This window comes from Sus scrofa, chromosome 5 (assembly GCF_054392235.1).
Source record: "Sus scrofa isolate SSC_HxYL_T2T_F1_AM1 chromosome 5, Sscrofa_HxYL_maternal_Yorkshire_Landrace_v2.0, whole genome shotgun sequence".
In the NCBI taxonomy this organism is placed as follows: domain Eukaryota; kingdom Metazoa; phylum Chordata; class Mammalia; order Artiodactyla; family Suidae; genus Sus; species Sus scrofa.
Genome location: NC_139387.1, coordinates 52,857,099 through 52,873,519, shown reverse-complemented (window position 1 = coordinate 52,873,519; position 16,421 = coordinate 52,857,099). Strand labels below are relative to the sequence as shown.

Sequence of the window (16,421 nt, the reverse complement as noted above, 5' to 3'; positions counted from 1 at the left end):
TATTGAAATATATAAATCATTGTATGATTTAAAATGTTGTGATAATTTCTGCTCGGCAATAAATTGATTCAGTTATACATATATACACATCCATTCTTTCCCCATGTAGATTATCCCAGAATATTGGTAGAGTTCCCTGTGCTAGATAGCAGTTCCCCATTGGCCAGACATTCCATGTGCCACCGTGTGCATATGCCATCCCAAACCCCGAGTCTATCCCACCCTGCCACCCCACCTCTCCTTTTTGGTAATCATGAGTTTGTTTTCAAATTCTATGAGTCTGTTTCTGATCTGCAAATAAAGTCACTTGTATCCTTTTTTTAGATTCCACATATGTGATATGATGTTTGTCTTCGACTTATTTCACTTAGTATGATAATCTCTAGGCCAATCCATGTTTCTGCAAATGGCATTAATTCATTCTTTTTTATGGCTAATATTCCATTGTGTATATGTACTACATCTTCTTTATCCATTCCTCTGTTGATGGACATTTAAGTTGCTTCCATGACTTGACTATTGTGAGTAGTGATGCAATGAACATTGGAGTGCATGTATATTTTCAAATTATGGTTTTCTCTGGATAGATGCCCAGGAGTGGGATTGCTGGATCATATGGTAGTTCTATTTTTAGTTTTTGAGGAACCACCATACTGTTTTCCATAGTGGTTGCACCAGTTTACATTCCCACCAGCATTGTAAGAAGGTTAGTTCCCTTTCCTCCAAGTCCTTTTCAGCATTTATTGTTTGTAGTCCTTTTAATGATGGCCATTCTATCTCAAAGAAGTTTTGATCCACATTTTTCTAACAATTAGTGATGTTGAGTATCTTTTCATGCACCACGGGATATTGAATGTAGTTCCCTGTGCTATACAGTAGGACCTTGTTGTTTAGTGTAGCTATTTTTCCCTGTGATTAGGAACCCACGGAGGTGCATGTACTTCAAGAAATGGGATGGTAGATAAATAAAGTGCCCGGGATGGATCATAAAAGATTCAAAGTGAAAAAAAATGATAGTGAAATAATCTCCTCTTCTATAGCTATATGACTTGTTAAGGAACAAAATTCAACTAAGTAAATTTTAAAGGTATTATTGACTTTAGCGATTCATGAATAAAGAAGCATTCTATCAACTTTTATAGGCAGAAGGGAGCAGGAACAGGAAGTCTTACTAGGCATTTGCTAATTGGCTAAAGCAGGGTTATTTCTTTAAGTGAAGCAAAAGATCTTTCCTTAACATGGATCAAAGTTAGGTAAATTATGCTGAGCAGAAAGTGTTGATTGATTGACCTAGGCCTACCTCCTCTGAGAGAGCTGAGCATAGAAACTTAGTTACATTCAGGCTAGCTAATGTGGAGCTTAGCACAAGTAACTCCATCTTGAACAGACTCCACATTTTGTACTCTTTGACAGTATCAAAGGATGAGACAACCTCGGTAACTGAAACAAAACAAACAAATAAAAACCACAATTGCTTATTTAAGTAAGGGAATTTTGTTGGTTAAGGGCATTCTCTTTGAGTGGATCTTATATAGGGCTTTTAGGATGCTTGAACCTCAGGAATTGGGCTTTCAGTGGCAGGAGTGTGTTGATATCAGCTGTGTATTGTTATGAAGGTGAGGCTGTGGTTGGTTGATTTGTTGGCATTCAGAAATGTCTTCCTGGTGTGAGTTCCTACCCTGACTAGCTGACTCCCAAGCCAAGAGCTATCTCAGATTGGTTGACTCAAAGAAGTGAGTTCACTGAGGCAAGTTTTGTTCATTTTTTTACTGGAATACTTTTAAAATGTTTCATTTATTCATGATGTGGCTCCCAATCTAACTGCTCTATGATTGTCAAAGATTACTGAAAACCAGTGTTTAGAAATTCTTTCACAAAGTCTGTCCTTAGGCATTTTAGGGGTTGGGGGGTTGTATTATGCTTTTTTTGTTGGTTTTGCTGTATTATTGTTATTATTAACCAATGTGTATTAAGTAGTACAGCCACAAAGTCCATTATCATTTGTTTTAATTACCGTTTTCATCACTTCTGTTAATTGAAGTCAGTTAGCTTATTCACATAGAGAATAATAATTAACTGGCTTGACCGATGTTCTATATTTGACTAGTGGTAGAAATTAAAGTGAAAATAATGTTTTGTTTACAAAGACTTTAACCAAATCTCATCTGAAATCATTGCAACCCTATGAAGTAGACATTGTCATTTTATAGAGGAGGAAACTGATGCCCAGTGAAGTCACTTGGGCAAGGGTGTCAGAGCCAAGATTTCAACCAGGGTTTAATGTAGTTAGGATTACTATTCACTTATGTAATGGTCCTTATTATGTCCTATTCTCAATAGCCAGTGTCTTCTTCAGAAGCAAGTCCAAAAATTACTTTCTATATTTTCTCTGATTAACACTTCTAGATGTTTATATCCTGAGACCATTTTTTCAATGTGAGAGTAGAGTTCTAAACACAGGTTATGAAATGTTATCAATTGACCACTTAATTGTTTTATTTATATATTTTTTGCTCTGTGGATTGTGTTTTGTTTGTTCAATGATTTTTGGCTACTTATTATTGTATTGCAGTTCCACACCAGCATCTTGCAAGTTTCAATCCCATCATTATTGCCAGCATCTAAAGGCTTGGAAACTTCTGAAAAAGCGAAATTGCTTCCTAAGCCAGAGACTCCATTTGAGGAGAAGTATGTCCTTTATGACCTCACACTGCAATGTAAATGCTCAGAAAAGCAGAGCCACCAAAAGCAGGGGTTCACTGTGTATATTTACAGACATAATCTTTTACCTGGAAAAGCAAGAAATGGGACTTGTGCCAGGGAACTCAACAGCAGTTCTGATTTAGGAGAGAGAGCAGTGCCTCATGGCCTGAAGTGAGATCTTAATTCTCTGCTCAGGAATTGAACCGGGGCACCCTGGATGAAAACCAGGAATCCTAGCCACGAGACCAGCTAGAGGCTAAAAGTGGAATTGCCCTGATTCTTGCCCTCATTGAAACCAAGAATGTTTCAAGGAGCTAAAGACTGTAAAAACAGGTGTAAAGTTTATTGTTAGAAACACAGTACACCATGTGGGAAATACAGAGTATTAGTCTATTTATCTAAGGCAGAAGGAAAGCAGTAGTACACACCCAAAGGAGAAGTGAGGGTGCGGGAGTCACCCCTGAATGAGCAGCATGCGGAGAGGTGATTTAAATTACTTACATGGGACAGTTCTTCTGGGTCTTTGTCTTACTTTGGCCAATTATCATGTTTTATTTTCCACACCTGACCAGATCTAGGGCCCTCTCCTGGTCTGCATGTGCATCTTTTGGCCAAGATGTATTTCAAAGCAAGGCATGGTGGGAAGGTTATCTAGATTTATTATGACCTGGCACCCCTTCCCTTTATGACCCAGAGGGGTCTCTCTGCACATGTGTAATTGGGGTCACCCTGATCCTGAGGATGGGGCATACGTGACCTCTTTGTTCTTCTGTCCAAGCAGGGCTCAGCCCCTCTTTTGATCTTGTCATTACCATTTTTAACTTGTCTTCACAGAAGACAAGCACCAGTTATTTGCCTCGTGCCTGTTATTTCTATCTTGAAGTATAGGTAGGTGGCTGGTTGTAAATGTTTGTCCTGGAGCCCACCTATCTCCTGCCTCAGGAAGTGTAAACAAGAGGCTAGTTGAAGTTGTCTATCCTGGAGCCCATCCTGTCTCCTGCCTCAGTTCCACATTATTAAAAGGAGAGAAGTAGGATGTACCTGGAGATGAGGCTGGGGAGATGTGCTGGTCAGGTTAGACAGGGATTTTAGGGAACTTGGATTTTATGGCCTAGGTCACAGGTGGCCATCAAAGGCTTATAAGGGACAGTCACATGCACGGGGCTGTTTGGAAAGTGGCTGTGAAGGAGACAGGACAGAGAGAGGAGAGTTTCTCCATAGGCAAATAGAATTGGGAGGAACTTATTCCCAAATTAATTGTCTAATCTTATGATTAGGCCAAATAAAGTTAAACAGACTATCGAAGAAAAAAAGAAAGAAACAGCTTTCCTTGCAGTTTTTTGTTTTTGACTGTTATATAACTTGGAATATATATGGTCTTTTTTTTTTCCCCATGAAGCTCATAAATACCTTTCTTTGTTTTATATTTTAGTGATGGAAAAATAATCCTTGGTCCTGCTGCTGAAACTCAACTGTGCGATAGTATTTCGTAAGTTCTACCTTTTCAGATCTGAAAAATGTGATAGATACTTGGGAGAGAGGAGGCTTCTGTTCCACCAATGACCAGCATTAAAAGCAAATGATGCTGAGGCCTGAATGAACGAATGCAGCCATAATGATGGGGTGGGGGTGGGGGCAGAGGTTGTAAATTAACAAACAAATACTTGCTTTTTTACCATTATCTCAGGCCAAGTTTGTGCTGATCTTCAGCCTTCCTTCATCAGTTTTCTTTCGATGTTTTATTTTTTTTGGCCATGCCTGTGGCATTCATTAAGTTCCTGCTCCAGGGATCGAACCCATGCCACTGCAGCAACCCAAGCTGCCATGGTGAAACACCAGATCCCTAACCCACTGCACCACAAGAGAGCTCCTAAGTCGTCTTGTACTGACTTATGTTTTGAATAGAAGTCTACCAGAAAAGCATCACAGAGAGTGATGCGATGGCTGGCAGGGCTACCATGTTTTTTTGTTTTCGTTTTTGTTTTTGTTTTTTTGCACTTTCAAGTTAATAAGCTGACCTAATATCTAAGTTTATCAAAGTTAAAGTCTGGATTAAATTAAGAAAATCTATTTTCAGAGCAGTACTCCCAAGATGAGATCTTTCTTTTTTCTCCATTATCTTTTACTTTATTTGGTATTGACATTTCTAGCAACTTATTTCCACACAAATACATGAGAAATGCCTTTTAAAAATCTGTTTAGTGTATGATGTTATTCTGTATCTTAGGGCAGAGGTGTTGCTTTTTCCTCTTTGTTTTTAAACTGGTCACATATTCCTGCTTCAGTTTTTGCAGAACACCAGCTCCATGTAATGGAATGCTACTTGTATGAAAGATAAAGGCTCTCTAAGAAACAAATCTGACTAGCATTCATGAGAACGCAGGTTCAATCCCTGACCTTGCTTAGTGGGTTAAGGATCCAGTGTTGCCGTGAGCTGTGGTGTAAGTTGCAGATGTGGCTCAGTGGATCCTTCATTCCTGTGGCTGTGGCATAGGCCAGCAGCTGCAGCTCTGATTCGACCCCTAGCCTGTGAATCTCCATATGCCTCGGGTGCGGCCCTAAAAAGACAAAAAAAAAATAAATACTTTTTTTTTTTTTTTTTAAGAGAAAGCCTCTCTAGATGTTTACAGGGTTGTTGGGCCTTCATTCAGATACCAAATGAATTATTACAGGCAGTAGGCGGGATTCCTATATTATGCTTAATTAGAACTTGAAAATGAACTGCTTTGCCAGACTCAGAGAAGTGATTCCCTTGTGAATTGGAAAGTAAAACTTTCACCCTCTGTTTTAATTAGAAAGATTATATATAAATAGTACGTATGTGAGTGTTTTAAAAGTTCCTGGTGAAATGTATATACATGAAGCATGGACCATTAGCCCATGGAAAACACTGGTTTATTTTCAAATATTGACATCACAGGAGAGTCCTAAGTGTTTTTCCAGCCGTTGTAACGTGTGCGGGACATTCAGAGTTATTGGCAGGACAGTTAACCACCCCTGCTTTTAAAAGAACTAAACGTTATAATTTAGTTAAGCACATAAGTGACTGCCTGAATCCAGATTTTCTTTTATTAGCAGGATTCCACTCACATACAATTTTCATTTCTTTCCGAGGTATTCTACTTAGAAACAGTGGCACCAGAGCCACTCATTATTAATCATAATTATTATTATTGTTATTTTTAGAACTTCAAGTCTGCAGAAGTCTAGCAGTCTGGACAATCTGAAGAAAGAGCCATCAGATGGGGTTGGTTCTGCATTTTTTTTTTCTGTCTGTTACCCTGAGAAGAAAAATATTTAGGGATCTTTTCCCATATGTGGTTTCAATCATGGAAAATTATTAGATACTGCAGTTAATGATAAATATTAAGAAATATGAATATAAAGGATTGGAAAGTAGTACCTAAAACCAAAAAATAGAGACTTTAATAAAACATTGTAGGAAATTAATGAAATGAAATTTTGTAGCCTACAAATAGATGTAAATGTATTTTAATTGTTGTTGTAACAAATTCTGGATAGAGGATTACTGTAATAATCTGAAACACTGTTGTTGTTTTGAACAGGGAAAGGAGTCTGCTCCAAAGCCTTCAGAGGTAATTTTTATGTCCAGATCACAGTGTAAAAATGTTTGAGACTTCTAATACATGTACTAGACATGGTATACCTACCACTGCTCAAATGTTTCCAACAAACTGAAACTCTCAGAACCTGCTGCAAGATGTGCCAAATGAACAAAGCCAGACATGAAAGACTGCATAGTAGATGATTCCATTTAGGTGAAATATCCAAGATAAATCCATAGAGACAGAACACAGATTAGCAGTTGCTAGGGAGGAATGGGGAGAAACTGCTAATTGGTAAGGAATTTTATTTTAGAACAATGGAAATGTTTTGAAACCAGGTACAGGCATTGGTTGCACAACACTGTGAATGTACTAATGCCACTGAATTGCTCACTTTAAAGCAGTTAACTTTTAGGGAGTTCCCTGGCAGCCCAGTGATTAAGGCTCTAGCCTTGTCAGTGCTGGGGCCAGGTCACTGCTGTGGCTTGGGTTCGAACCCTGACCTGAGGACTTCCACTTGCTGTGGGTGTGGCCAAAAAACTACTTTTCAGTTATATGACTTTCACCTCAACAAGTTATTGAAAAAACAAAAACAAAGCCCCAAACTCACAGTCATGCTATTTGATGACCATCATCACCATAACGGGGCTTCCTTAGACGTCACAAAAGGCCCTGCTTGGATAGATTCCCCAGCTGCTTATGTTCAATATAACCACTGTCCATCTACAGCAAACATTTTGGTATTTTTAAAGGGCGTCATTGACATGGGCTCTGTTTCTTCTTCCTTCTGATTTTTGGTCATGAACTTTGCAAAGGTCACAGCCTGGTAGTCAGACTACCTCCAGATACAATCTCTTGGCTCTTAGTGCTTTGAGTCACAGTGTAGGTATAACTGACAAAGCACCGACAGAGAACACCACTGCAATTCAAGACATTGTCCTTGTTTTTGACTTGCTAATTCAGTAGGTGGTATGAAATGATTTTTACATCGGCATTGAGGCATGGATGACAGCACCCCTATATTGTGGCATCTGTACATTTTTAGTTACTATGAGTGGTAGATATATAGACTACAATAACCGGTTTTTAAACCTGTATCTCCTTGCCCTGCTCTCTACTTCTACAAAAAAGAAACAGAGGGTGGGAGTTTCCTAGTGGTCTTGTGGTTAGGATTCAGTGCTTTCACCGCTGTGGCCTGGGTTCAGTTCCTGTTCTGGGAACTGAGATCCCACATCAAGCCACTGTGTACCACAGCCCACATCCAAAAAGATAAACAAAGGAAAAGAAGACAGAACAAGAGATGTTCAAGAAATGAGAAAATGCAAACAAAAGAATCCTTGGATAATACTAAAGCAATATAAGAGACCATGTAGTGTAATTGCCAATTCAAATAACCAGAAAGCTCAAAAATAAGCTATAGGCATAACTCAGAGATATTGCAGGTTCAGGTCCAAGCCACCACATTAAAGCAAATATTGTGATAAAGTAAATAGTGCTATAAAGTGAGTCATACAATTTTTTGGTTTTCCGGTGCATATAAAAGTTATGTTTATATTATACTATAATCTATTATATGTATAGCATATCTTAAAAAATGTACAGACCTTTATTAAAAAGTAGTTTAGTGCTGAAAAATGCTACCATCTGAGACCTCAGCAGATTGTAATCTTTTTGTAATAGTAACATCAAAGATCAGTGATCACAAGTCACTATAATTAAATGTGATAATAATGAAAGAATTTGAAATATTGTGAGAATTGCCAAAATGTGACACAGAGACACAAAGTGAGCAAATGCTGTTAGAAAAGCAGTGCCAATGCAGGATTACCACAAACTTTCAATTTGTAAAAAAAAAAAAAAAAAACCCACAATGTCTGAGAGGCACAGTAAAGTGAAATGCAATGAAATGAGGTATGCCTGTATTTAAAAATCACAATTGAGGTCCTTGATAAGGATTTTGAAACAGTGTAAAGATCTGAAGTGGTTTCTGAATCAACCAAGAAAAATTTAATTTTAGTGAGTTTAGCTTTAATGTTAAGTGTGTCTGAATGTATCACTGTCTTCAAAAACTGTTTATCCATGTTTGGTAACTCGCAGACAAAACACAATTATAACCCAGAATCCCATTTCAAAGAAAATACTTTAAACAGTTGCTGATTTGCCTTCATTTTATTATTAATTCTTAGATAGGAATATTTAAAATAACTGGAGTAGACACTCCTTACATTGCTGATATAGAAGCTTGGAACTAATGCCTACACTGAAGAATAATTTCAGCCTATTGGGCTTCTGCTGATATAGTTATAAAGACTGTGAATTATGTTATAGCCAAGTCTATGTCATAATTGTTAGGAAAATAGGAAATCTGTTATTCTAGTTATTTAATATTTTTATCTCCAAGTCTTTGGGGGAATGAGGCAAATACTGGTTTTTGTTTGTTTGTTTGTTTGTTTGTTGTCTTTTCTAGGGCTGCACCTGCGGCATATGGAGGTACGCAGGCTAGGGGTCTAATTGGAGCTGTAGCCGCCAGCCTACACCAGAGCCACAGCAACGCAGGATCCGAGCCACGTCTGCAACCTACACCACAGCTTGTGGCAACGCCAGATACTTAACCCACTGAGCAAGGCCAGGGATCAAACAGCAACCTCATAGTTGCTAGTTGGATTCATTAACCACTGAGCCACGATGGGAACTCCAAGGCAAATACTGTTAAAATAAAATTTGAGAATTTCTCTCTCCTAAAATTTTAAAGCCCCAAAGACATGGATTAAAATTGATGATCAGAGTTCCCTGGTAGCTCAGTGGGTTAAGGATCCAGTCTTATAACTGTTGTGGCTCTGGTTACTGCTGTGGCATGGGTTCAGACCCTGGCCTGGCAACTTCCACATGCCATGAGCATGGCCAAAAAAATTTTCAAATGGGGGGGGAGGAGTTCCCACTGTGGCTCAGCAGTAGCAAACCCGACTAGTATCCATGAGGACATGGGTTCAATCCCTGGCCTCACTCAGTGGGCTAAGGATCTGATGTTGCTGTGAGCTGTGGTGTAGGTTGCAGACATGGCTCGGATCCCACATTGCTATGGATATGGTGAAGGCCAGCAGCTGTAGCTCTGATTTGACCCCTAGCCTGGGAAATTCCATATGCCATGGGCATGGCCCTAAAAAAAGACAAAGTAAAGAAAAAAGATTGATGATGAACATGGTTTTTTTTTTGTTGTTGTTCCTTAAGTACCTTCCAGAATTGACTTTTTAAACTTCTAATATGGCATTTGACCCTCATAATAAGTTTGTTCAGTTATTCTTTGAAGTAAAATCACATGTGTAACATATTTAGTACCCCACCTGGCAGGTATTGATAATTATGCATGTTAGTCTGTTACACTTATTATTACCTCTCTCTCAGGATAAAGCTCCGGTAGAAAGCAGCCCGTTTGGGAGCCTTCCTCCCAAAGCTCCAGGACACGATGCCTCCGTGGATGAAAATCCCTTTGGCACTCGAAAAGCCAGATCCTCCTTTGGTCGTGGCTTTTTCAAAATAAAAAGTAGCAAGAGGACAGCAAGTGCACCAAACTTGGGTACGTGTGGCCAAGAGGCCTTTGCCTTAGTTCTACCAGGAAGAGGAAAGAATTAATCCCTTCCCCTACCTTGTTCATCTATTTGTACATTTCTCCTTCTCAGAAATGAAGGAGAATGACTTGGGGGGAGTTAGCAAAAAAAAAAAAGCTTCCATGGGCTTCATTCAGAGGGAAAATAGCTTGGTGTGTACGCTCACCTGCTCTCTGTTCTGGGTGCCAACCTAGAGGAAAGACCAGTTTCCCAGGACTCTCTCTGCCTTCATGATAAACAGCTTCCCTTCTGTTTCCAAAGTGGAGAAATTAACCCCAGATTGACAGTGCAACTGGAGTCTGTGTGTAGGGTCAGAAGCACCATGCAATGCCTCTCAGCCCTCCTGCTGTGTGTATTTTGTGAGTAGGTGTTCGATCTGTGTTTCACTTTGTCATTCCCCTGTGTTCTCTCCATTGGGCTGCGTGTGATTGTGTGCATTGTTGGGATTTCTGAAGATCGTAAACGAAGTGCCAGTGCGCCCACCTTAGGTACCGTACCCTGCATGCCCATCCTGGCCAGTGCCACGCTCCCAGCCGAGCTAATCCCTGCGCTTGGTGTCTGTGATCTCTAGAAAGCGAGCTGGCAGCATCAGAAAACGGAGTCCTCCACTCCAGGGTGCTTTCTACCCTCCGCTAAAAATTAGGACTCTCTGGAGAGCCTTCGCTTCCAAGCCTAAATGCTGCTGTAACCCATGCTAATGGCACCTTGCAAGGACCTCGACATGCCCAGTGGCCAGCTGAGTGCAGGGCAGGAGCATCCCACTGTCGGAGAGTCCAGCTCCTTTACCCTGAAGCACTGCCCTATCACGCTAACTGCCAGGGTCTTGCACCTCCTTCTCCATGATTACATTTCCCCAGAAAGAAATGTTTTTAGCCAAATAGAGGTCTGTGGAAAACATTGCCAGCAATCATTTTAAACTTATTTCTCTTATGGGAACATTCTTCTGACACATTTTTGCTTTGAAGATGAAGTAGCATATAGTGACCACAGAGGTTAACTTTATGGGCTATCTGAGGAGTCATCCCCCCCGCCCCCAAAAGCGATTGTAGGAGAAAGGATGCTCAGTTTTCCTCTTTAAAGGGCAGAGTACAGTGGGGAAAGAAATCCTCAAAATAAAAAGTAAAAACTGGATGCTTCTAAAATGAGGGTGAGCTGGAGTTCCCTGGTGACCCAGTGGTTAAGGATCCGGCATTGCCACTGCTGTGGCGTGGGTTATTGCTGTAGCATGGGTTCAATCCCTGCCCCAGGAGCACCACATGTTATGGATGCAGCAAAAAAAAAAAAAAAAAAAAAAAAAAAAAAGAGAGTGGGCTGGGCAACATTTTTAGGGACAACAGAACACATTACACCTGTAGGGTTTGAATGGAAAGGTTCCTTTGGGTTTTCCCAGTAGCTTCTATTACTTGTATAGGTGTCCACACATATATTCATGTAGATCAGCACAAGTGACTTTCTTAAATGTCTAGAAGGAACACAGGGTGAATAAAAACGACCTATTCAAGGAGTTCTGTTGTGGCTTGGCGGGTTAAGAATGTGACTAGTATCCTTGAGGATGCAGGTTCACTCCCTGGCCTTGCTCAGTGATTAAGGATCCAGCATTGCTCTAAGCTGCAATGTAGGTCGAAGATGTGGCTCAGATCTGGTGTTGCTGTGGCTGTGGCATAGGCCAGCAGCTGCAGCTCCAATTCATTTTCTGGCCTGGGAACTTCCATATGCTGCAAGTGTGGCCCTAAAAAGAAAAAGAAAAAAAAAATCTAAGCAACTATTTTCAAGTATTTTTGTATTTTTCTTAGAAGAAGCATATGGTCAGTGCTAGGAGGCAAATGCTGCTTACTATAACCTGTAACCACAGCGCTGCTTCATAGAAAAGTCAACCTCTGCAACTTGTAGATCTTGCTGAAACACTGTCCCTGTGGTTTTGATACACGTTTTACTTTGTTCTTTAAAAGTGCACATTTTCGATGTAGGAAACAGCATCCCTGTGTTTGCTAATGTGGGATTATCTGTTAAAAGGACGAGGAAAGTTGACACGGGGGGGTCTGAGAGTAGCAGATTTGGATGTTATTCTTTTGAGGCCAAATCAACAGGCACTAATTTTATATCAAAAGAAAAACGTAGGAATATCCGGTTCATTCTTCTCTTGGTGCCTAGAATCTAACAGGTTACAAATAGGAAGACATTTCTTAAAGAATCACCGGGACTCTTGGTAACTGATTTGATGTAAATGCCAAAGGAGAGAAAGAATGAAAATGACAAAAAGAGTTTGGACTGGAGTAACAGAATATTAACTAGCACTACTGAAATAGAAAATAAGAAACTGTAAGAGAAGACTTTCAGGAAAACGGAATGGATTTGTGGAGTCCAAGCTATCCTTGGCATAGCAAATTGGGAATATCCACAGACATTCAGACCCTGAGGCCAGGGAAAGAGATGAAGCTCAGAGATTCTGATATCAACTGCTTGTCAATGAGTAAAGCCATCATTTAGTGCTGAGCATAGTGGGTGTGAGCTTGTCTAAAGATCCCACAGAGGAAACCCAGATCAGAATCCTGGAGTGAAAGAGGAAGAGAAAAATGGGTGCTACAGCCAAGAAACTCACAAATGACAGAGCAAGAAGTGAGCATGTTGTGTCAGGAAGCTAGTACCAAGGAGTACCAAGTACTGCAGCAAGAGGTAGTTAGCAGTACCAAGTACTGCAGCAAGACTGAGAGTAACTTCATTAGCACCACGCTCTAACCAACTAAGCTAACCGGCCAGGTGAGCGTAACTTCATTACGAATTCAGTCAAATAAAGAATCTGGTGATCCTTGTAATTTGTAAGTTAATGAACTTGATACACAAGAGAGGAAATGATAGAATAGAATGTAGGTTTGTGTTCCATCTTTAATATTTACAGGATACTCTTTGTAAATCCCTGACTTATAGACCAGCAGCAGCAGAAGTCTTGAAGTTGCTTAAACCAAGGAAATTTTTTAATTTCCATATTTTAAAATTCATCAAGTTTGTTTTCTGTTCCTGAGATAGCTGAAACAGAGAAGGAGACACCCGAGCATTTAGATCTGGCAGGTGTATCTTCTCGGCCAAAAGATTCGCAGGGGAGCAGTCCCTTCCAGATGGCTCCACCATCACCAGATTCCAAAAAGAAATCCAGGGGTATCATGAAGCTCTTTGGAAGGTAAGTAACAGAGCAAACACATAATGTGGGGCTTTGTCTTCTATGTGCCTCGAATTTAGGAATAAATGCAAAACTGGCTAAAAAATGATTATGAAGTTGTAAGGCATTTGTAATCCTTTTATGGATGGAAGATTGTGATTGGGGATTCATTAACTCACTGGGTCTCAGTTAATGTTTAAATCCATGTGTCTATTCTAACCATACATAAGCATCAATTTTAAATGTTCTGATTAACTTTAAAGTGGAAGGCTTTCTCAGGTGAAATGTGCCGTATCTTCCTTTCAGACTTAGGAGAAGTCAATCAACTACATTCAATCCAGATGACATGTCTGAGCCTGAATTCAAAAGAGGAGGGACAAGGGCAACTGCAGGGCCCCGATTGGGTTGGTCTCGAGATTTGGGACAATCTCACAGGTAAGAACAGCCGAACAAATGAACTTTTGCATCTCCACCCAAGCATCAAGGTCTTGTGAGCACCTGCAGTGTTAGTATTGACCCTGGGTTAAATAGTCAAATCTGTCACTTACTGCTGTGCCCAGTGGAAGAGTCTATCACCTGTAGAGCAGTCCACTTTCTCAATGGTTAATAAATAACTATACAGAAGATAAGGCCTATGCCAGCTAGGTGAGGAACCAGAGCTCAAGTATCAGTAACATCTGTACCAGAATGGCTCTTGAACTTAAATTGTACATAGAAAATAATTATAAGTACTCTAAAGCATAACTCTGGAAAGATGGGATAGCATGGTGGTTAAGAATTCGTTCTAGGAGTTCCCATTGTGGCTCAGTGGTTAACGAATCCAACTAGTATCCAGGAGGACGTGGGCTCAATCCCTGGCCTCATTCAGTGGGTTAAGGATCCGGCATTGCCAAGAGCTGTGGCGTGGGTCATAGACACGGCTCAGATCTGGCATTGCTGTGGCTGTGGCATAGGCCATTGGCTACAGCTCCTCTTAGACCCCTAGCCTGGGAACTTCCATGTAACGCAAGTGTGGCCCTAAAAAGCCAAAAAACAAAAAAAAGAACACGTTCTATAGTGATGGAAGATAATATGAGAAAAAAAATGTATATATATATGTATATGTAAGACTGGGTCACCTTGCTGTACAGCAGAAATTGGCACAACATTGTAAATCAACCATAATTAAAAAAAAAATCTTTTTAGAGACTATGTTCTATGGACTTGTAGTTGCCAAGAGGGAGGGGGAGTAGGGAAGGGATGGATTGGAAGTTTGGGATTAGCAGATGCCAACTATTATATATATGATAGATAAACCACAAGGTCTTATTATGTAGCACAGGGAACACATTAAATATTGTGTAATAAACCATAATGGAAAAGAATATGAAAAAGAATATATACTTATCGAAATCACTTTGTTCTACATCTGAAACTAACAAGCATTGTAAACTATAATAATAATAATAATAATGATGATGATGATGATGATGAAAGAATAGATTCTAGAGGCAAACTACTTGGACCTGATTTCTGGTCTTGCCTCTTCCTGCGACCTGAGTGAGCAATTACTTCTATGCTCTCTGCCTCTGCTCCCCATGGTAGTAGTTAGTACTTACCCCAAAAGATGATTGTAACAATTAAATGAGTTAATATGCAGTATCTGGCAAACAATAACTGTTCAGTAAACATTAGGAATTAATGAAGTCTGTGAAAGCATTTAAAGGCATATATCCAATCCAAATACTTAAACTTATCAGGACCATATGAGGTTTTATCTATTAAGACTCTGAGAGCTTTTCCTACACCCTTATCTCCTTTTGGGGCTGGTTCATAACTGCTGCACTGGCTTGGTCACATAAAAAGGGTGGAGTTTGCAAACACAAGCATCAATCATTGATACGAAATCTCTTAATATAATAAAGGGCTAGAAACCTTTTGTTCACAGTTCCTCCCACCCAGGCAGAAGGCTGGGCACAAGTTTCATCCAGGAGGAAACTCTCTTTGGCCTTGTTCAAATACCAAACAGTCTCATTTGCCATATGTTCTCTTTGTACACAGTAGAGGACCTCCTTGTACTATTAAAAAAAAAAAAGGTTTTAAAGTTCCCTGGTGGTTCAGGGGTTTAAGGATCCAGCATTGTCACTGCTGTGACTTTGGTCTCTGCTGTGATTCAGGTTCAAACCTTGGCCCAGGAACTTCCACATACCACAGGTGCAGCCAAAAAAGAAAAAAAAAAGACTTGTTCATGTCCATATTTTTTTTCTTCCCCAACAGGAACAGTAGTTGTGTATCAAAGTAAAAGAAAACAGAAATTTGCTCCAACTATACTTTCTCCTACTCAGTGAGGCCATATCACCCTCTCCTCATTGAACACCATCTGGAGAGAGACCATAATTCTACTAAAGTTAATTCAAGTTAGAATTCAGTTTCTTTCATTCTGACCTAGTGTTTTCTGTTTGAAATTCCAGTCTTCAAACAACACTGAAACTAGTACGATAACTTGACTTGCTGGTTTAACGCAGTCTCCTACAGAACACGTTCTTGTTAAATCATGTTGAATCTTTTGTGGTTTTGTTTGAAATGAGGACTGTGATTTACAGTATCACTTCCTCCACCAAATATGTCCAAAAAATTAGGCTTTTCATGGTCGAATGTGTATCACCAGGAAATCTCCTTATCTATTGAAAATGCAGTTGATCAGCCCTGATGATAAGTTACAGGATTGGCTTTGAATTGTTTTTCATGCCATTGTTCATTTTCCTGTAGTGACTTGGATATGCCATTTGCCAAGTGGACCAAGGAACAGGTTTGCAATTGGCTTATGGAACAAGGCCTGGGGTCCTACCTGAATTCTGGCAAGCACTGGATTGCATCTGGCCAAACACTGTTGCAGGCTTCTCAACAAGATCTAGAGAAGGTGACTGCTTCTCTGTTTGCTCACACAATGGAGACAGGGTGGGGAAGACAGGTGGAAGAATATGAATGTAGAGCTGTTTTTTACTCCAGAAAGGGGAGTGGAGAGAGCTAGTAAGTATTCTGGAAAAAGTGTGGGTTTCCTGCTTCATGCTTGTTTTATCTCGTAGACTTAAAAGGAAGGACCTGGTCTTAATGATTCCTTATGAACACTGAAGCCACTGGACATTTTAATGAAAAAATAATTGTAGAGCCATACTAATAAATTTCATATTTTTCTCTCTCTCTCTTTTTTTTTTTTTGTCTTTTTAAGGTCGCACCTGCGGCATTATGGAGGTCCCCAGGCTAGGGGTCGAATCAGAGCTGCAGCTGCTGACCTACACCACAGCCACAGCAACACCAGATCCTTAACCCACTGAGTATGGCCAGGGATCGAACCCACAACCTCATGGTTCCTAGTCGGATTCATTTCCGCTGCACCACAACGTGAACTCCTTT

At 40.1% G+C, this 16,421-nt stretch overlaps 1 protein-coding gene across 50 annotated transcripts in view; it reads left to right on the top strand.

Moving 5' to 3' along the window:
• Nucleotides 1-16,421, top strand: part of PPFIBP1 (PPFIA binding protein 1) — a 191,503-nt gene that overhangs the window by 163,380 nt on the left and 11,702 nt on the right. For 28 of the 50 annotated variants that reach the window (XM_084956483.1, XM_021092148.2, XM_084956479.1 and 25 more), the window contains 9 exons: nucleotides 2,573-2,688; nucleotides 4,136-4,192; nucleotides 5,890-5,950; nucleotides 6,270-6,299; nucleotides 9,672-9,843; nucleotides 10,330-10,362; nucleotides 12,899-13,049; nucleotides 13,335-13,463; nucleotides 15,777-15,927. In XM_084956483.1, the coding sequence (XP_084812609.1) occupies nucleotides 2,573-2,688; nucleotides 4,136-4,192; nucleotides 5,890-5,950; nucleotides 6,270-6,299; nucleotides 9,672-9,843; nucleotides 10,330-10,362; nucleotides 12,899-13,049; nucleotides 13,335-13,463; nucleotides 15,777-15,927 (900 nt within the window). The remainder of the gene's footprint in view (nucleotides 1-2,572; nucleotides 2,689-4,135; nucleotides 4,193-5,889; nucleotides 5,951-6,269; nucleotides 6,300-9,671; nucleotides 9,844-10,329; nucleotides 10,363-12,898; nucleotides 13,050-13,334; nucleotides 13,464-15,776; nucleotides 15,928-16,421) is intronic. The other 22 variants (XM_084956484.1, XM_021092149.2, XM_084956482.1 and 19 more) reach the window with 1 other exon arrangement.